This window comes from Anguilla rostrata, chromosome 6 (assembly GCF_018555375.3).
Source record: "Anguilla rostrata isolate EN2019 chromosome 6, ASM1855537v3, whole genome shotgun sequence".
Taxonomy (NCBI): domain Eukaryota; kingdom Metazoa; phylum Chordata; class Actinopteri; order Anguilliformes; family Anguillidae; genus Anguilla; species Anguilla rostrata.
The window spans coordinates 40849959-40872258 of NC_057938.1; the positions used below are offsets into that span (position 1 = coordinate 40849959).

Consider the following 22300-nt stretch of genomic DNA (forward strand, 5'->3'; position numbering starts at 1 on the left):
ATCATAGCAAATGTCTCTTTGACATAGGGGGTTACCTTGTAGGCTATTTTGCTGGTTAGGTATATCGTTGATGGTAGCTAACACATTGAAAGAACTACAATATTACATTTGTTCCTACTTCTCAAAATGGATCGTGGTTCAGTATTACGGTCTGCGATGTGACATAGGCTACTGACTCGTTGGCTACATTACAGCTAAACCAGCTCATTGTGAGACGTTCCGTACGCATTGATTCGGGGTTATAGATTTTTGCTTTGGTGAATTCAAATAGCAATTTTATTTATTTAGCAGAATGCGGTCATCTAAGAAAAAAATGATATAGGCTACTTTACATATAATGAATACGCATATTCATCAATTAGTGAAATACGTTTCAAGGTCGCCAAGCTGTTTGGTTTCAGAATACCAAATTGATACCTGTCTTCTAAGGAAACTGAAACCATCATGTTGCAGAGCCTAAATAAAACCTAATTCAAACACCATTTGTTTAGGAAAAAACCACCTCCAAAAACATCCAATTGGTTTATTATAGTAACAAAGCAAATGAATACTCTTATGTATGAGCATGTTCGTTGCTCTTTAGATTCAACAAACGGTTTTATTAAATTGACTCGATCTTAGGCAGAAAAAATCCCCAAAAGCAAGGTTTAAAAATTCTAACGTGGTATCACTGGCCCGTATACATTGCAACATGGCAACCTGCAATTCTAACATCAACTAAAAGGCAAATACCTACTTCTACTGTTGTGTTTATTTATAACAATTTATTTTATTTTATTTCAATACAGGTGCAATGTCCGAGACGCTGTTTTTGGCCATGATTTCAGAATATTTGACGATAAACACAAAACTGGTTTATTTATGCAGGATGGCCACGACTTTCGATTGTTTGTCTTCTACGTTCAAATAGTGGGAATACGTAAAATGTTTTTTTTTTTCTGATTGTAACTCCATATGCGAAACACTATCATATACTTGTGTCTATAATATTGTGATGGCGAACAACTACTGCAGGGAGTGGTGTGCGCGCGCGTGTGCAGTTCTCCAGTAGCGCGAGATGTGGACACGTCTGTCACCAGTGGGCAGCAGAGCTCCGGTCGCTTTGTGCTGAATCCACCACGGGGATGAAGGAAAAATGGCAACTCTGCAGCTCCTGGCAACCACAAAGCCTTATTTTTTCGGAGAGACAACTACACGCATCGACCCAATATGGAATTAACGAAGTCCGGAAATAGGAATAGCGATCGGATTGCGAACCGATTAAAAAAGCAAAGGGAAAACCTCGGAATTTGTGTGTAGCATTTCCCGTGCCGCTTTTCAGCATCAGCAACAGACTGATATTGGATTGCCTGACTGTCATAATTGTGTATAGCCCCCCACCCCCCAAAAGACACATCGGCATATTATTAATAGCATCCCTATCTCAATATTTTCATTCTTACTTATTGAATACGGCCCTGGAGAGGCTGTGCAGGAGGAAATAACACTGCACAACCACATTTTCTTCATTCAATTGCTTCGCCGGAGAAGAAGAAAAAATGAGGTAAGCAGCTGCCGCAGCACGCGCTTGCTTTGACATAGGGCGTTATAAATACACCGCGAGCGACATGGCGTGTGCTTTAACAGCGCGTGGCATCGGAATCTCAGGCCAATTTTTTATGTGATCTTAATCAAAGCTTAGTTATGCACCAGTGATACTGAATATTTATTTTTAAATTTTGATAATAGAACCTCGAAGTTGGTCATTCGACTATGCATGCTCGGTACTGCTGCCATTTAAGAGGTGGGGCGAGGATACTGGTTTATGACAACAGAATATCAGACATAAGGCTATTTTTATTTCTCTGCAATACGGTGGCCCACTGTATCATTTTCCTTATATCGTATATGTAATCACATATTACATTTATGATATGTGTATTAGTGATCAGGTTTTTTGTAGTCCCTGTCCATTATTATCTGTACTGGGCAATGTATTGAACAGTGTTATGTAAACTGCATTCTCACTGATGATGATGATGATGATAATAATAATAATAATAATAATAATAATAATTATTATTATTATTATTATTATATGTCCCTGTGGGTAGTGACTAAGCAGGCCAAGCACAGGAAAGCAAACATCCCTACAAAACACATACATTGGTAATTATGTTACATAGAATTGTTTTATGCCATATTTGAACCTGCTTTAATTCCAACTGGTGACCTTGTTGAAAACAAAGACATTGCCTGGTACATTATACCAATAGACCAACAGCACTGACAATGCATCCACAGCCAAAGAATGCAAACAGACATCACCGGGAATGCATTCATAGCGAAAGAGTGCAAACAGATAGCACTGAAAGCTACAAAGCAACAATAGCTAAGGGGTGTTGAGGACTGATAATCAAGTTTGTACTGTAAATGAATACTGACAACAAGCACCTAAGTACAAATATACAAATGAGACATAAGAGCAAAGTATTTTTTATCAAGATTTTAGGCATTCAGCAGATACTCTTATCCACAGTGATTGACATAGTTTACATTTTTCCATAGTATGCATTTATACATCTGGATAGTATACGGAAGCAATTCAGGTGAAGTACCTTGCTTGCTCAAGGCTACAATGGAAATTCCTGGGAGTGAAATGTACAACCTCTGGGTTACAAGCCCAGTTCCCTAACCATGATACTACTCTTCCATTGTGCATCAGGTCTGTTTCAATTCAGTCCATTCAGGGGAAAATGAATTAAATGAATTGAAAGGTCCTTACTGAACATTGAGAATTTTTCTGACAACTGAAATTTTAAAATCTATCCCTGCACCACCCGGATCAAAACAGAATAGACCTAAGCCTTGGTATTCATATAGTCAAACTCATTTCATTGGTTTATGGTGGTCTTGTTGTCTACTTAGTAAAATCGGAATTTTAGCAATACATGTATTATTCATTCGTATTTTTTATGAATTAGAACATGAAATTTGGTGTTTAAGTTGTGTAGACATTTTACCAAATAATAAAATCCTGGAGAATCAAATGGTTGGTTTATGTCCTTAATATTACAATAATGTTCCTGTTGTAAAAGATCAATTTAGGTTAATCAGACATAAGGCTATTTATTTTATTTAAAAGATTAACCTCGGTAAAGTTTCTTTATTTTTGACAACATAAATCTGCATAGTAGCCTAACCATGTGACTTTGTGATGTGAGCCAGTCATTCTACCAATGACCCCCGTGACGCTGTTCGGAGTGATGAGTTTTATGTGATTCAAAGTAATGCTGTAGTGTATGGCCTTTCAACTGCACATACTAATGCAGCCATACTTATTTCATATGCAGTATACCAATGATTTAAATCAAATATTCTAAAAATGAAACATGAGTTTCCTATTATAAGGCCATAAAATGTGAAATGAGTGCCATACGTTCGTTGTGAGGTTCTGGAATAAGCTTCTACTTCCTTGATGAGTTTGAAATAGGTGTATGGACTGTCAGTTGGATCTGAATTTTGACTGGCTGTAGTAACAAATTCCAGGTTACAGCAGGAAGAGGAGTAACTATGTGAGGATGACAGATAGGGGAGAAGATGTGATAGCCACATGTGAAAAAAGAGGCAGACAAGAGCATTTTCTTGTAATATTTTCAGCATTTTTGTGCATTTAGGGTAGAATTTTGCCGCCCTGATTTTTTTTTTTAATTACAAAATTATATTATATTATATTATCAAAAACTATGGTCTACATTTTATTTTGCCAAAATGATAAGCCAAGAAGGGTTGAATTGACTCATTATCATTCTTAGTTGAAATCTGTCATTGCTGTTGCTTTTACTTATTACATCCAGAATAAAAATGAGCCATTGAAAGGTACATATTGTTGGAATTGAAATGAAAGGTTAACAAAATATGTACACAATTATATATACAATATATAAATGTACTTAGTGGTAAGGACTAGTTAATTTATTTCTAAAGATTTTTTTTTCTGGTGAGAAAGTCAATGCAGTTGAAGAATGAGAGATTAATGAGGCTATGTTTCTGTATTCAAAGTGTTCACACTGTTGGCTGTGTCTGATTGGTTGAGTATCTATTGCACTGGACTCATGCCCTGAACAAGAACATTGAGGGCCAAGGAGAGTCCATATCCATAATGTGAACCTTATTTAGTATATGTTGTGTTGCTTCTTAAATGTGTGTATTCCATGGCTCTGCATGTGTAATTTGCTATTTTGATTTCTATTATTAAAAAAAGACCTGGTTTAATTAGAAACCTGAGATGTGTGTTGCAGTCTGTAGGGTGACAATTTTAAGTCATATTTAAATCCCACATGTGGGTCAGGGTTCGAACTGTGCTATGCCGCTTTCTCAGCTTTTGTCCCAATATCTGTGACCTTCTCTGCTTTCTACCTGCCTGAATAAAGAAAAAAATAATAAAGCAGGGTTTACTTTCCTACTCTGCTTAAAAAAAAAACCTTATGAAGGTCTGAACAAGATTGTAACATCTGTGCACCTTGACCTCTTTCTTTTTGGCACCTGAACATATTTTTGTTTTTGGTCTTGTTTGCCAGTAGGTGAGCATAAATAGACCAACGTCACAGTGAAGACTGATGCATTTTCGGCAACAAAAATATTCCATTAATTATTACCTGCGTATCTTTGAAAGTGATATTGATATAAAAAGAGTTGTAGCTCACTGTACTAATCGCACTTGCTCACACTTGAGTATAGATCCTTAGATGCCTGTTATACTGGTCCCAAAGACGGTCCTCACTTCTTCATTGAAGGTAGGGAAATTTCCCTGGTTAATTTTACTCACTGCTGTGCTTCTGTTTCTTTGGATTTCATTCAGAGGATACGTGTGAGACATTTTCCATTTACCTTCCAGTCACTATAATAGTTGCTTATTCATCTCATTGTAAGTGGAAGATAAACATTCGGGAGGGTTATATTATGGTAAAGCAAGGTCAGCTGGTGAGGAAATTTATATATGGGTAGACATGGAGACAAGGTGTTACAGCATTAAATTCCATCATTTTAGTGGTTGCTTTTTAATTACCTTTTAGAATGATGGAATGGTTCTTAAAATCAGCCTGACAAACCAATTTCAAGTTCGTATTGGAAAATGATGATGAACGAGAGGTCAGATAGTCCATCCTGCACTATGCTGTTTTACTGTATATGGAGAGAGGAGGGGATAGAGGGATATTGAGAGGAAGAAATGGAGTGATGTGGAGGGATGAGGGGCGGGATGTGGGGGGAGGACTGGGGATGGCGTGGAGTGTGTTTTCAGGCTTTTCGAGATTTTGTGGTCCGGTCTTGGAGTGCAGTCTCATTTGACTGTAAGGCTTTCAAGTGATTTTACAACACACATGTGCCTAGTGGTCGAATGGCTTAATGACATATCGTGCAGGCCAGGCTTGTATGATATGTAGTTCACCTCATGCAATTAAAGCATTTGTGAGTCCATGAGAAATTCCAATTGATTCATTGGGCTCAATGTCAGAATCCAATTCTGGATAGCTGCAATGCCTGCTGGTTTTTGGTCGTTTTCAACATGAGTGATTCATTTCAGTTGCTCATTGGCTAAATAAAACACACAAACTTGCACCCAAGGCCTCAATTGGCCAGTGATTAAAAGGTGTAAATACTTGTAGACACTGCAGCCCTCTAGGACATGAGTTTGACACCCCTAAACTATGGGGTGGGAATTTAACACAATAGCTATTCCCAATAGACATGGAGTCCATTTATGAACATTATTGACAAAATGTGTCAAAATAATTGACAGATATAATCTGTTTTCGTATTTGTTTATTTCAAATGTAGCTGTATGAAAATCGCTATATATAATTTTCTATACGTATATTTTTAGTATGACTTTTAGTATAATTGAAATTGAGGGGCAATCAATGAATAAACTAGTTTTCATTCAAATTATACTGTTCTGATATGTAATGTATGTATACCACTTGATTTAATAGATTGAATTCTTTTTTGTCCGATCGGGTAACAACTATGACCTGAGATTTAATATGACTACTGCCAGGAAGTGGCACTGCAACCAGAATTTGTGTGCAGTTACAAAATCTGCCAGGAGTTGTGAGCGTGAGCCCCTTCTGTTGTGGGGGGACGTCACGGGCCATTTGCGTTGAGTGACGTCAATGCACGCCGCACACTAGCTTTTCGAGAGCTGTATGGAAGTGCTGTTCCGCCGGTACAGTGGTAATAGAGCTGTTCCCCTTTAAGGATTAGGATGCAGTTCACAGCCAGGCAGGAGCCAGGGGGTGGGGGAGGGGAGGGGAGGGGAGGGGAGTAGGGGGGATGGGAGGGGGCTGCTGCCTCTGTTCTCTGTCTGCATGCATTTAGCTGCAGCTCTACACCTGGGCGATGCCTAGAGAAACGTAACAAAGCTACCTGCTGTCCTCTGGCCTTTGATGTGTCACAGTGTGTGTTCACACCAGCGGCAACCATTTCTGGGGAATCTGGGATGCACATGTGCACATCCCAGATTCCCCACTCCCCACACACACTGTTCTCTTTATATCCCCTGGGCTCTGGGTCCTCATTGTTTTGTTGCTGGTAGGTGAGTCGGTCAGTTTGTTTGTCTGCGTGTTGCTGTGAAGCAGTATTTCTGCCATGGACCGAAATGTGTGTTTGGCTACATCTATAAATTTTATCAGTTAATATTTGTGTGCTGTGCCTATACCAGTTTAGCCTCCATCTCACAACACGATTTCTCTCTATGGCCACAGGGATGTTTTAACAGTTATTGGTTTGCAGTTTTTTTTTATAGACACTAGATCTAAAAGAAAGAGCAAAGACACACACAGATGCAGCTAACCATGGAGCGGATCAAACAGTCTTTTCTTCTCTAGTGAGAAGCCCCAGGAAAGGCGGGTGTAGATTGAGCAAGTTAATGCACTGTGGCTGTGTCTCAAGTGCTTTACCTTCAGGAAAACAGAAACTACTTTTGGTGTACATTACGACGGAGCATTGACGGCTGTGGCCCCGGTATAGAGGTGAATGTAAGTCCCGCCCCCATTCACTCAGAGTGAGCGCATAAGCCCCACCCTATTCACTGAGAATGAGCACTTTTTCTTTATTCACAACATAATTTCATGCAATGTGAGCAACAGGGATTAATTAGCAGTGATATCTTAGTAGATTTTCAACATCCAGGTAGGCTAAACATCTGTTCACAGTACAGTCCTGAATGCTTGTTCAGGGTATGCAGTGTCTTGAAAAAAAATTTCCTTTGAAAGTGTATTTAAGAAAATGTAACTACACCTCCTTGGGAATTTATCCATTAATATGCACTTTAATATTTTAAAATAGATTTTATAAAAGTTGAACCTTCCCAGTTTTGTAAAAATGGTGACAGTGTGTGGTATCTGTTAGAGAGAAGCCCTGATTCTCTTGAGGTGGGTAATAAATGAATGTGCTCCCTCTGTCCCTCAGGTCACTAACATGAGATGGGTCTTATTTCAACACCCCCTATGCCCCAGTGTGGACATGCAATTATGTCCAAATGCAGCAGGGTACTATTGGTAGCCTGTTGTGTTAATGGGTGGATGCAGTTTCTCCTTTTGAGTATTAGGCACTGGATTGGCCCACCCACATGGGGGCGGAGCTATTGTCAGGGGAGAGTGGGAGAGCCACAGGCAGACAGAAGATAGTCAGCTCAGCCACGCCCCCCCATTCTCTCGCTCTATCTCTGTCTCTCTCTGTCTCTCTCTCTCTAAAACTCCAGCAGGGATGATAGCTGGGAGAGATTGGTGACCCTTTTCTCTATTTTTGTGTTTTTTTTTTCTCTCTTCCTCCTGTCTTTTTTGGGACTTTTAATCCCCCCTGGCATCTGGGGGAATTGCTCTGCTGTCACGCACTTGGTCTCCATCCCAGCAGCACAGCACTGTAGGAATCTGCTGTCTGGAATGTCACGACAAAATGGATATTAATCTCCAATCACACCAGTTTCATTTCCCCCAGACTTACTGTGATCCTGCTTTAAATAACTACATCAGGTAGGTGTGCTCTGATTGGAGATCCAGGTGTTCTTGGGTAATTGTAATGTAGCTTTTCATTTTTACATATCAATGTGGAGCTTCATTACTGTATTGCTACAGTATTATTTATTAGTGACCTCATTAATGTATCAACGACGTATCAATGTCTTTCAGTGTATTTTGAAAGCCTTTGCAGTATGCAGGTATGACCACAGTTGTAATTGATTGTACTGTATGTGTAGGTCACTGGAGTTGCTGATCCTGATAATGCTACATGCAGGTCACCAGTTATTGACATTGTTGATGTTTCTATAAATGCAGGTCATTGTAATTGTTTCTGTAGATGGAGGTCATCAGAGTTTCCAATGCAGTTGAGGCAGGTTGCAGGTCACTGTGGTTTCTTATGTTATTGATGGTCATTTTAAGCACATTTAGAACATTTTCTGTCATGGAGTATAACATATGGTACTGTGATAAAATTTTAATGCAGTGACGGACATATCCCAGCCTGTGGACTGAGCACAGTGATCAGTGATGTCATATCCCAGCCAGTGGACTGTTCACAGTGTACAGTGATGTCATATCTCTGCCTCTGGACTGTGCACAGTGTACAGTGATTTCATATCCCGGCCTGTGGACTGAGCACAGTGATCAGTGATGTCATATCTCTGCCTGTGGTCTGTGCACAGTGTACAGTGATTTCATATCTCGGCCTGTGGACTGAGCACAGTGATCAGTGATGGTCATGTCCTAGCCTGTAGAATGTACACAGCATTCAGTGATGTCATATCCCTGCCTGTGGGCTGTGCACAGTGTACAGTGATGTCATATCTCTGCCTGTGGTTTGTGCACAGTATACAGTGATGTCATATCCCAGCGTGTGAACTGTGCACAGTGTACAGTGATTGTGTGGGTTAAAGGGAAGGGCATTATCTGGCAGGAACCTGGCTGTGTGGGTTGTTGCAGAGAGCAGTATCTGACAGGGACATGGCTGTGTGTGCTGAAGGGCATAGCAGTATCCAACCAACAGAGCTACAAAAAACATATTCCTGTTGTGGAGTCAGTAATGAGGAGATCAATACATGGATAATTAGGAGGAGGAATAGAAAAAAAGAGTAGAGAGGGAGAGACAGAGAGAGAGAGAGAGAGAGAGAGACATCAAAGAGACAGAGCAGAACATTTTTTCTGTGATCCACTGCATGGGGGAGGGGGGTAGTAGCTTTCTTCAGGGCTCTGGGTAGAATGTCATACACAGAGTAATATGACATTGTACACACACGCACACACACACACACACACACCCATCATTGATCCCCTGCCTGCACGCCCTATTTGGTGCACTCACAGCACGTCCACCACTAGCTGTGCCACCGAGTCCCGGAGGAATTGTCATTATAAATGTTATCTCGGTATTAATTTGCAGGTATTCACATTTACCTCTGCACTTGCCTCTGTGCTCTAAACGCATTAGGATTAATGCAGTCAGAACAGATGGACGTCTCTGGGGGACAGCAGTGCCAATGTGCCTCCTCTGGGCAGCCTGAGGCTGAGTCTCCATGACTGTGGAAAAGTCTCCTGTCTGAGTAACTGTGGAAAAGTCTCATTTATTTAAAGGCGATATTAGGATTCATTGAATGCGGACCGTGAAACGGAGCAGTCAGCATTTGGTGCAGTGTTAATAATGTGCAGACCTGAGCAATGGGACTCAGATAAGAGCAGGACCGAGGTAAAAATGTGTCCTACTCAGGCAGAAGCATAAGATGTTAAAGTGAGTGTGTCAGTATGACAGCGGTGTAGTGGTGCGTGCCAGGGGTTGGGAGGGGGTGGGGGTGGGGGCGGGAGATGGTGGTCTCACAGGAGCACACTGACCTACAGATGCCGCCAATCACAACATAGGAGAAACCCATTTGAGGCATAGCTGTTCACTGCTGTGCTCTGTTCCTAACTGTTTCTTATATTCTTATTTCAATAAATTATTATAAGGCCGTAATTCTGGCTCCAGATCCCAGCATTCACACTGGGAATTTTATTATTTGTTTATTAATACAGGTACGTCATCCCAATTTTCATACTGACGAAAGGCTGTCAGTAATTTGTCTCAGTAATCACATTGTGTGAGCATCATGTGAAAAGGTACAAAGACGTGCCTATCCCCTCCAGCTTTCTGGAACTGAAATGCCTGTCTAACCTGCTTTCCCCTTGGCACTGTTGGGCACCTGGTGTTTCTGCCAGGTAATTTAATAAACTGACACTGGGAAGATCACCACAGGTACAGTCCCACATGTATCTCGAAAGGAACACACAACATTCACTGGGTCATTAGAACACAACCACGTATTTACTGTAGTTGGCTCATTTAGAACATTTTTCTTTACCGTAAATATGCTAATGACAGTGGACTCTCGTATGAAGAGGTCATATACTGGGTAGACTGCTCTATTAGTGTATTTTTATTACCTCTCAGTTGTGATTGGTCTGTTAATGTGCCACCCTTATTTGAGAGGAACCAGACTCATATATCTGATGAAGGTGGTAATAGTAGTTCTACATTACTGTATTGCATTGTTTATACTATGATTGACATACTGCTGTCTGATGGAATTGTTTGTCCTGGGGAGAAAAAAAAAACTGGAATTGTGTAAGTTAAGGGCAGATCCCAGGTGAGCCCCCATTGCTATGTTGCTATCAGAAACTTCTAATGACCACTGCTAGCAGTTTCAACACATTAGGAAAAGTCCTATGCTATACACGTTCCATAGAACATCCCCATATTTGTGCTCACCAACACAGTTGAGGTTTACTGGTCTTCTTTTGAAGTACAATACATATACAAAGATTATTAAGAAAATGTCAGTCAGTCAGAACTATTTTTATGGTGAAAGCATGCAACTGAACTCATATCAGTTGTGAGTTAATGGTTGTTGGAGAAATGGTGTGAGATAATGATATATAACTAATATTATGGGATTTACAAAACCTGATTTCTGAGTTTAGCTGCAGGGTAACACCACAGCCCCACTGTACGTTATATGCATTCATCAACTTCACTATTATTACACTTATTCTTTTTTTAATGGTTCATGCTGTTTTCTTGATATGTGGCAGTAAATATAATGTGTTTTCACTCAAATAGTATGACTCATGAAGCTTCTCATTTCATGCAGCTCAGGTCAGAATTCTGTATCCCATCAATACAGTGTCATGCTAATTTGTCCATGGAAAGACATAGATCTGTAATTAAAGCTGTTTTCTTCTTCTCATCAATCTCTCTCATTCAGTTACTGCATTCTTCCAAATGCTGATATATCACACTGCTGAGATCTCACTCCTACCCTCCCTGCTGAAGCTGTAACTTTTCAGGAATACAGTGTTTATGATAGACTCTAAACCAGGTTTGACACTGTTTTAATTGACTTGTTTACGGAAGCGTTCAGTGATAACCTGTTATGCAGATTTGATGGTACTCATAAGCGAGATTTAGCAGTTGAGTGCCACCTATTGTTTTTACAACCCTGATGAAGACCTAGTGTCGATACTCGTTGGTCTGTTTCATTGCCTTGTTCTAGCCCATTTAATAAAGGTTTTTATCCATTTTTTCACTTGGAGACAGAGTGTCTTGGCCTTTTCCCACAAAAGTTTATTCACTTTCCAGAGGATGTTTCTTCTTCAAGGGCTGTTGTTCAGCATTTGTATATCTTCCTTATCAAAGAGAAGCTGTCATTTCCAGACCCAAGAAGTGCTTCTTTTTCAGTTGTTTGAGTCTTTTTGTGACTGTCGATGCCATAGCTTTGCACAAGCTTTAAAAAATTATTTGATATGAACAGTATGAACAGTATTTGACATGATCCATTATTGGCTTCCAAATGAAATATGCTTTAACGTTGCCTTATATCTTCTTGTAACCAATGTTATGGCGGTGGTGCAAAAGAGGCTAATCATTTTTGATCCATGGGATAGTATAACTATAATGATGAACATAATTAAAATGACCCGAGGACTGGCCTTTAGGTAGCACAGTTATGTCACTGTTCAGACCTTTTTCTCCTTGATAATCCCTTGCCTGCCACATTACATCCTTGCATCCTTGACGATAACTCTGCTTTGCTACAAAGCTCCCAGGTGGGTGTGGAGGAGGAGAAGTCCATACAGAGAAACAGAATAACCCCTCAGTCATGTGACTTGCTGTCTGCCCCCCGCAGTGAGCAGAGCATTTGCCAGGCTCGGGCCTCGGTGATGGTGTACGATGACACCAGCAAGAAATGGGTCCCGATCAAGCCAGGCCAGCAGGGCTTCAGCCGCATCAACATCTACCACAACACCGCCAACAACACCTTCCGCGTGGTGGGAGTCAAACTGCAGGACCAGCAGGTAGAGCGCCGGTCTCCGTTACCACAGCGATGGGTTCTACAAGCTTACACGACCCGGTCACTGAGATCTACACATGAGCAAGTGTCTGTGCACCAGACCTGGATGAAATACGTATTTGTTTTGGATTCAAATACTTTTCTATGCTTTACTGATCTTGTCTGGTGTTTTGGAGCCAATGAAATACTCTCAAAAAGTGCAAACCCACCTTCTGGTCATATTGGCAGGCTCAATTACACCAGGAAAGATCAATAGAGCACAGAAAGGTATGTGAATCCAAAACATACATATTTGTCCCAGGTCTTCTGTGCACAGTTATGTGTGATGCAGTGGCTCTACTGTGATGTATGTGTGATGCAGTGTCTCAGTTATGGGTAGCACAAGTGAGAAGGTTTTGACCACACAGTCTTGCTGCTCTTCCAGGTGGTCATTAACTACTCCATTGTGAAAGGCCTGAAGTACAACCAGGCCACACCCACCTTCCACCAGTGGCGTGATGCCAGGCAGGTGTACGGACTGAACTTCGCCAGTAAAGAAGAGGCCATCACCTTCTCCAATGCCATGTTGTTCGCCCTCAATGTGCTGAGCTCCCAAGATGGAGGTGAGCAATGCTACGCTATATTGCTCTTCAGCCATGTAACTGTACAGCCCTGAACATCATCCTTGGCTTGCAGATTATAACTCTACTATTAGCTTTGTGGTGAAAACATTTAATTGTGGCGAGCCTCTTAATCATGTCAGGTCATTCATTTGTCTCCCTTTACTGGCCACTGTGTGTCACATCCCTGTATGGGATGTTGTCTTACCTTGTGGAGTATAAATGCATGCAATTTATAATTTCAATGGGTAATACAGTGGGGGTTATTCATATTGCATGCATATTACATATAATGCTGTGCCGCATGTACATTCTTTCCCAACGTATTACAATAGTAAGCTTAACCATATATCCCAGTTGTACATTACGAAGACAAAAGCCTATTACTGACGCATCTTAACCATATCCTAATCATACTATTACTAATGGAACCTAAACCATATTCCAGTAACGTATTACTATTATTAAACCATATTACTAAAGTAAACATTACCAATATCCTCGCTACTTATTGCTATTACTAAAGCAAGTTTCACCATGTTTCATTAACATACTTCTACATTATGAAACTAGCTTAGTAATACTTTGTATCCAGCCATATATTAGTATTGAAAGAGATCCAGAACCAGTGGGATGCAGCCTTTTACAGTCTTACTGAACTAGAGGAAATCATGTCATACTCTCGAGTTTCAGTCCCCTACTTTATACCCACACCTCCTCGAGAGCTGAGGCCTAGTTCCACCGGAAGAAGGAGGGGTCTGTACATAATTACTGGAACAGAGGAGCGCGTATTCCCATAACATGCGAACGCTTTCTACGAATCTTAATTAAAATGCGGCACCGAGGCAAGCTCCCACGGGCCCTGTGGGGAAGTTTGCAGTTCTTCGGGTTTTATGTTTAAATAAGGGGCTCTGAGCGAAAACAGCTCAGACCGTTGCGCCCGGATACGAGCAGCTCAGGGGCAGGAACAGCTCAGGGCCTGTGTTCATAACACGTTTCAGAGTAGAAGCGCTAATCTAGGATTAGTGTGTCCAGATCCCAATCTTATCTGTTATGAGGCAAAATACAACTGACCTTGGGACAGCACTCTTACGCTGAGGTAGTTTATAAATGTGGGCTCAGATAGGACAGGAAACAGGAAACAGGAGCTGCATCTCTTTTCATCTCTGCTCAGGTTCAATGCTGCCAGTACTGCAGTGGGACCTGGTCAGATCACACGGGATCCAAGACTCTTGATTTACTGTTGGTGAACTGCACTTTCAGCAATAGTGAACAGCACACCAAAGAGAACATTGGTCAAATTATCTGAGGGTGGTTTGTGAAAGTATGACATATTTGAGACACCTCTCCCTTTGCTATTCAACAACTTCCCTCTCACATGAAGCTCATACTGCAGCAGCAGAAATGTGCTTACCTGAGTGCTGTATTTCAATAGTGATGGTAAGGTCCATATAATGAGGTTTTCTTTCATTTTAGGTCCACCTGTGCCACGCCAGAACGGGCCCACAGATGATGTGGAAGCACAGAGACGGTAATTCTCAAACAACATCCACAGCTTCATCTCACTGACACAGTATCCTCAGCTTCATCGCACCCTGACAGATTCCACCGCATTATCTCTGTCTCGCCTAGTATCTACAGCTTCATCTCACTCACACAGTATCCTCAGCTCCATGTGACTGACACAGTTTTCTCAGCTTCATGTCACTCTCACATAGTATCCACAGCTTAATCTAGCTCACTCAGCATTTTCAGCTTCATCTTACTCACCCAGCATCCATACACATTCTGCCTTTCAGTAAACCTCACCCTTACTGGGTGTAACTCAGAGCACAGATTGGTTTCATTGGATGATGCAGAATACACTGTGCTTTAATAACAGCTTCTAAAGGCCAGGCGATCTGATGTGAAAAAATAATTTAAGATTCCAACTGATCGCTGGATCCGTGGTTTCTGTTTTCCCCTGACCTGCAGGCAGGTGATGGAGCAGCAGCAGATGCAGACGCAGGTGGAGAAAGAGCGAAGGTCATCCAACTCAGGTAAGAAGATGCAGCCTAGTTCCCTCCTTAGCTGAATGATGACCTACTGCTTTACTCTTACTGCAGTACAAACCCTGGCCACATAATAGCTTGGATATGTGTCCTCTGATGATAAATCATTCAGCAGCAGCCACTAAAAGGACCATTGCTCCTCCCCTTTTAGAACAACGCTCCGGAATTTATCAGCTGTTGGACCAGTGATGGTTCGGAAAGAGGATCTCATGACTATACAAGCATGACCAGAGCTGACTTATAAGCCTAAATACTTCAACTAAATCATTCACTGAGACTTTGAAAACATATTTTTTTAACTCTGTTTGGTCATTTTTAAGTGATTGCTATTTCACATATCTGTTTCAAAATTCTTTAAAATGTGTTGTTAACTTCTGCATTTTATTATCCTGAATTATCACCTAAGAACTTGTAAAATAAAATTATACTCAGTAAAAAATCAGTTATCTGAATCTGATTGGCCGCTCAGCTTATAACCTACGCTCTCTGATTGGTGACTCAGAACATGCCCTCCCACCCAGCCCCCGTCTCATTACTTGGAAAGAAATGTACAGGCGTTCTTTGCTCCCCCGATCTGTCAGTGTTCACTGCTGTTCTGTGAAGGGTCTGTAATTAGCGCACAAGCCTGCAGTCCACAGTTTACATATTCACCTTATAAACAGAGAGATTATCCAGCAATGCCTCCATTAAAGAACCATATTCACGCACTAAATGAAGAGTATACCCCGTAGTGCTTCTGGAATGGCACCATATTCACATGCTAAATATAGAGCTTGTTCTGTAATGATTCTGCAGTGCCACCATATTGAGATGCTAACCGAAGGGTATGTCCTGTAATGCTTCTGTGACGACAGCATATTCACATGCTAAATATGGAGCTTATCCCATAATCCTTCTATAATGAAAGGGTTGCTGAAATTCTGCTCCATTCTTATTAAATGCTGTGATGGTGATATGCGTGGGTTTACATGCGTTGGATGGGGAATGATTTGTCCTTGTGCTCCCCCAGGTCCCTCTGGCCTACCTGGACACCCCCCGGTGCTCTCCGTGGCCCCTCCCCTCTGTTTCCCTGCTGCGATGCCGGCCCCTCTCTCTATGGGGGGAGGGCCGCTCCCTCCACCTCCGCCTGGCCCGCCTCCACCCTCCGCCGGGCCGCCCCCGCCTCCCCCTCCGTTGCCGGCGAGTGGAGGTTTTGGGAGACAGGCGGAGCAGGCTCTCGCCCCCTCGGGGCTGGCCGCTGCGATAGCCGGAGCCAAACTGCGCAGGGTGCACAGAGTGAGTCACACAATGACTGGGTTACAGAAGCAGGGGGCGGGTCACACACTGACAGGCTGATTTGGGTGAGAAAGTGTGAATAATATAAAGTAAGAATAATATCATGTGAAAAATATAATATAGACTCGGTGAGGCTACTTGGGATATGTAAACAATGGGGGTATACTGGAAAGGTATGCAGTTTTGGGGTACTGTTGTGTGGGCACCGGGGACACAGAGACCCTGTGGGGTACTTGGATGTTCCTAGGACTGCAGGGCCTGCAAGATTGTTGGCATTCCACAGAAAGTAGGGGTTAACTCTCCAGTATATGCAGTAAGGGAATCTGAGATTGGGTGGTACACGCAGACATTACGGTGTGCTTTGTTGTGACTTTTGTGGTCTGCCAGAGCTGCTGGAACTTTAGTTCCCTTGACTGTCGAGGTAACACAGAGGCCAGGCTCTTATGATTGTTTAAGCAGATGTGCCCGTGGGTCTCCCTGCTGAGCCAGGGCTGATGTCTGTGCCCTGCTGCCCACAGCCTGAGGAGAGTTCCTCAGCGTCCAGTGCCAAGAATGATGGCAACCGAACCAGCGGGGGTTTGATGGAGGAGATGAATGCCCTGCTGGCGAGAAGGTCAGCCAGTTACCTTGCAGCCTTGCTACCGCTACAGCCATTTACCTCACAATATCACTATAGCAGCAGCCAATCACCTCACACCCTCACTACTTCAATAGCCAATTATCTCCCAGCCTTACAGTATCTCATTATAGCAGAGAAGTTACATTCTGAACACTTCCACTCTCATACATACGAATGATATCATACTCACTGCCTCTGTTTTGTCATTTCAAAGAGCCATTTCATCAATAACAATTTACAGTTATGTTTTACTAAATGCCATCTGCTCAGTATTTTTACTGTTGCAACGCTACATAACATCATTTCATGTTTTACCGGTAGGCGGAAAGCAACAGAGAAAGAGGAAGAAAGCGCAAATGTGAGTGCAAAATGCAGAGTGCTGTGCAGTGTCACACACCAAAACTCAACTGTTGTCATCTCTTTAGTATCTCTGTAAATTCTCTGTTCAATTTCATACTGAGATTGCAGCCCATTATGCATAACACTGGATGAAATCTAGTTGTATTCGTTATTACACACTTGATATTCCTAGTTCTGTCCTATCTCCTGTTTTACATTGTAATATAAATTGTTACAAAATTTCAATATTTTTTAACAAGTAATCACACAAAGAAAAAAAGTTACCGTAGATATCATACAGTTTTAAAAGAAAGCAAATAATTTCATTGTGAAGAATACCATAGAGGTGACCGATTCGATTCCATGGCTGATAGTGCCATCTCCCTCTCCCCTTCAGGAGGACCCCCTCTCGCGTGGGCCAGGACAGCACAATGCCACAGGTACCAAGTCCTGCTATCACTCTTACTCTTAATAAAAAATTAATTGCCCTATTAATTTTTATATATTACCTTATTCTTTTTCTAATTCTGCAGGTATAATTTTCAGTTAGTTTTGTTACTTGAAGATTCTTTCTCTTGCTTTGCAATTATTTGAAATTATTATGCCTCAAGCCAAAACTTTACTGGAATCTTCCACAATTCTCCCCAATGTTTACACTGAATAGTAGGATGCATTGAAAAATCACTGTTTAAGTGGTGCAGTTGATCATGTAAAAAATTGTTGCTGAAATGTCACCTATTGGTTATCACCTAACATCTTAAAGATAATCTTCCATGCAGCCCAACAGACCACAGATTGTTTAAATTAAAATTAAAATATTTCCATATGTGCACATGTCCATATTGCACTGGTTCTGCTTCATCCCACACTGTCAATAAACATCGTTCCCATTGTCAATAACTGTCATTCCCTGAGTCGATGAATGTCACTCTCACACTCCTTTCACTGTTTTCTTTTCCAGATCCTGTGAAGAGGCCATGGGATCGAGCCAATTCTGCAGACAGAGCAAGGTGAGCTTGAACTATAACGCAACTGTAACAGAGTCCATAGCACAACCACAGTACAACCATAGCACAACAGAATTGTAACACAGCATAACATAGCATTACCATGAGACTACCATGAAACAACACAACCATAAAGTGCAACACACATGCAGTTATATAGGAAATAGCACAGAGGTAAGGGTGACGCCGCTATAACATAATACATGAAACACTGCACAACAAAGTACTCTGTACAAGTATACACAGTGCTATAGCTTCAAGATGAGAAAATTACAACCATAACACAACAGACCAGTCACTGCAACACATTAACTTTATGTGTACATGACTGGCTTACAGTGCCCCCTACTGTTTGTGCTGCTGTGAAACTACTTTGGTAATTCTTAACAACAAAACTACGAATGATTCACACACAGCAAAGGTTTTTAATGAGTTATGCTGTACCAGTCTAGTGGCAATAAAAAATTTTCAGGACCACCATAGAAGACTGCTTGAAATACGTGCTCATCATGAACATTGAGGTGAAAAGGATTTGATGTGCAGTGTTATACAGGGGATTTTATGCTTGCAGTGATGTTTTGTAAGATGTGCTTGGCGTAAATTACTGGCATGTTGCCTGATGCCCCCCCCAGTCTGCAACCTCACCTAGGGCTGCAGAAAGGCTAAAGCTGTGTCTGCTGATGTTGTATAGGTTATGTGATGGTCTAACGTTTCTCTGTATTTCAGGGTGAGGCCAGTCGGAAGCAGCAGTGACACAGATGCCTTAGATTTTGACAGAATGAAGCAGGTGAGAGCCATAGTTTCCCAAATAACTGAGCTGAGCTGTGGGTGAGGCATGTAGTGGGTGGAGTTTAGCATATCTCCGCCCCTCCCTGGTATGTTTTGTCTCACAAGTTAATGGCAAAGGATCTTTTCCTTTCTATTTTACCTGTGATGTTATCTTTTTCTAAAATAAGTGATTACCATATACGTTATAGAAAATGAAATAATTATTTGATCTGACTGACTAAAAAGTCCTTGGAAGTGAATATTGGAAACGTATTGCAATGTATGTACCTTAATTTTATATTTGTAGCATTCTTGAATATTCAGTGTCACACATCAAAACAGGGCACTCTGCATGCAATTCTGTGTAACTTTAGAACTTTAGGATTAAAGCAGGAAGTGAATTTGAGTAGAACTCATAAATGATTAATTAACTCATTATGTATTAAATAATATTGAATGCTTTATTATACGTTACTATTAATAATGCTGTATTATCATAAATTCCTGAAGAATTTAATTTCTAATTATTTATAGACATATTTTATTTAAAACACCAGGAGGATAAAAAGTGTACTTCTGAACTAACAGTCTTAATTTAAATTAACAGGAAATCTTGGAAGAGGTGGTACGTGAACTACACAAGGTGAAGGATGAGATCATTGTTGGTAAGGAGCCTTTTCACTTTTTCACTGGTTCGCTTTGTCATATACTCATGCAACTTTTTGTGGAATGCCCTGTATCAGTTGGAGAGGCATGTGAACCCATTGTTAATATAATACATAATGATAAGAAAAGGCCATTCGCCCCACCAAGGCTTATCAAATGGAGCAATGACACACTGAGACCCCTGCCCAGACCACTACTCTTGGGCCTCCCAAAGGTTACAATACTGTTGCATATAAGTGCCCTTTGTGTCACTGAAATCTGCTGAAAACGTTCATTAGAAAACATTTCTGAAGAGGACTTTGATTCGATGGCTGAACTGCAAGTGTGTCTGACGCCTTCAGATTCAGATGTCTTATGTTTATTTTTTTTGAGGAACCTTGTGTTCTGGCCCTTCATGTGGACCTAAAACATGGCAACTATCAAATGCATATATAAACACCATATACTGTTCCCTCTCAGAGTATACATGCCCACAGTGAACATTATTCTTGCCATTGTCCTGACAAATGTGACTATGATAGCAATTTGCAAAAACTGTACATATGGTTATATTAACATGAAAATGTCTCTGAAGTTATATGTATAACTGCTATCTTTTGTGTCTCTTCTCTTGCAGCCATTAGACAAGAACTGAGTAGAATCAGCACAGCTTAAGTGTTCTACACCACAGAGACAGCAGGAAGTACTGGGATTCTGACAGGGGGAAGGGGCCCAGCTAACACCTAACAGTAATGTTTCCTCAGTGTTTCTTAGCAGTGTGGTAATGCAATGACCTCATTGAAACGTTATGATATCTGTGTGTTAGCTGGGTGAGAAGGGAGATGGAGAAGAGGATGGAGGGATGGAGTGATTGATGATAGAGAAGTCTGTTCATTTTTTCCTCTTTTCTTTGCAAGAGACTGGCCCCTGTGTACACACTGCTGAAGTCTTAAATTCAGTTTTTATTATTTTCTAGTTTTTTTTATTTTATCTTGTATTATTTATTTTTAAGCAAGTATTGCACATCATTTTGTCTGCCTTTTATATTTTATATAGGTCATTTATTTCCCTTTGGATGTATAAATTACAGTTGTAAGCACATGGTTTCTTTCAATGTTACTTGACCTCAGCATCATTTTTAAAGAGTTTTTTTGTTATTATTTTGCCAAAACACTGGAAGTTTGAACCTGAGCTAGTGGAAGAATAAACTTCTGAAACTTTATTTAAAAAAGGTGGATACAGCAGAGTATTTGTGATCATGTTGTTAATAAAATGTCTATTGGGTGCAAGGATATGGTGATGTACTGTCTGGTCTTTTTCCCATTTTTGACAAAAGTGCTTCCTGTTTAAACAAAGACAGAAAGATATGAATGAAATCCAAAAAGTTTTAAATTCATTCAAATAAAACTGTGAACGACGTCTGACTTGTGGTCTTTTGTGTGATGTTACTTGAATTTGATTAGTTTCATGAAACTCAAGTCATAAAAGTTTGAACTAAATGTGATGCTGAGAAATTGTTTAATGACTTGGAGTTGACATTTCTTTTGTTTGTTGGACATGGATATAACAATAATCAGTTAGACTGTGTTATCATATTGCTCCGGGTGACTTTTCCACAGATCTGTGACGTGCGTATGCGTGTGTGTGTTTGCAAGTAGCCATTAAAAGACTCCTTTATTTAGAAATAAAAAAAACCCTCTAATTATGTTCCTTGATGTTAAAGGATGCTTTTCTTCCAGTGTACTACAGAGCTGTTGTTAACTTTTTTGGAGGCTTGCACAAGAGAGGAAATAAATATGCTGAGACCTAAGTATATTCGTTAAAATTTAAAAAAAAAATGTCCTACAACTTAGCATTGTCTACAGCAGCAACCATACCACCATATGATGGATTTGTTAGGACCAAGATGGGAGACCTTAGAAAACTTGTAAATGGGAGGGTTTGTAGGCAGTTTTCAGTTGCCAAATTTTCTGCATTTAAAAGAACTTCATAACTACTCTTTGCTAGCTGCACCATTGGCTAGCAAACCACCAAGGGGGTGGGGCAATTTTATAATACACTCCAGGGGTGACTGTGTCTGGTTTTCAGGACAATTTCTGCTCTTGATTATTTAATGTGTGTTGTAATCCAATAAACTAAACTGAATGGATTATCCTTTTCTGTGGAGGAAGGAAATGTAGGCTGATAAAGACCTGTTCTTTGAAAACTTATTGAGAACTAACTGCACTCCTTCTAAAATCATAAAATGAACTGCATTAAACTATCTGGAAACCTGATTTAAAAAAAGTTAATTATGGCAATAATTGTATTTTGTATATTGATTTGGCTATTTTTCATTTTACAAATATGAAAGAATGAGAATTTAAGAGTAAACGAAAATATCTTTTTTATATTTGTTCATTATTTTATTTAAAATAATAATTAAATAATTCGTAATACAATAACCTTTATTTCAGGTATAGTCTTCCTAACACATGGTATATCTACTTCCAACCAGTAAACTAACCGCATCATGCAATCATTACATAATGCACATGGCATTACATTACAATCAATTTCCACAATGCTCAACGGCATAACACATGCATACTGCACTAAAACTATATTAACCGCTTATAAAACGAACTTGAATAAACATG

General features: G+C 40.6%; 1 protein-coding gene across 3 annotated transcripts; it reads left to right on the forward strand.

Annotated features, from left to right (window-relative positions):
- Positions 1-1067: 1067 nt before the first annotated feature.
- On the forward strand, positions 1068-21085 carry LOC135257192 (ena/VASP-like protein). Of its 3 annotated transcripts, none has more exons than XM_064339690.1 (13): positions 1068-1543; positions 12194-12362; positions 12783-12960; positions 14434-14488; positions 14932-14996; positions 16018-16283; positions 16802-16896; positions 17224-17260; positions 17639-17681; positions 18203-18251; positions 18975-19035; positions 19624-19681; positions 20299-21085. In XM_064339690.1, the coding sequence occupies exons 1-13, from the start codon at positions 1539-1541 to the stop codon at positions 20334-20336; spliced, it is 1119 nt and encodes a 372-aa protein (XP_064195760.1). In that variant the 5' UTR covers positions 1068-1538; the 3' UTR covers positions 20337-21085. The 3 variants fall into 3 exon arrangements, with proteins under 3 accessions (XP_064195760.1, XP_064195759.1, XP_064195761.1); XM_064339689.1 differs by lacking the exon at positions 1068-1543 and adding an exon at positions 7169-8012; XM_064339691.1 differs by lacking the exon at positions 1068-1543 and adding an exon at positions 9876-11386.
- The last annotated feature ends 1215 nt before the right edge of the window (positions 21086-22300 follow it).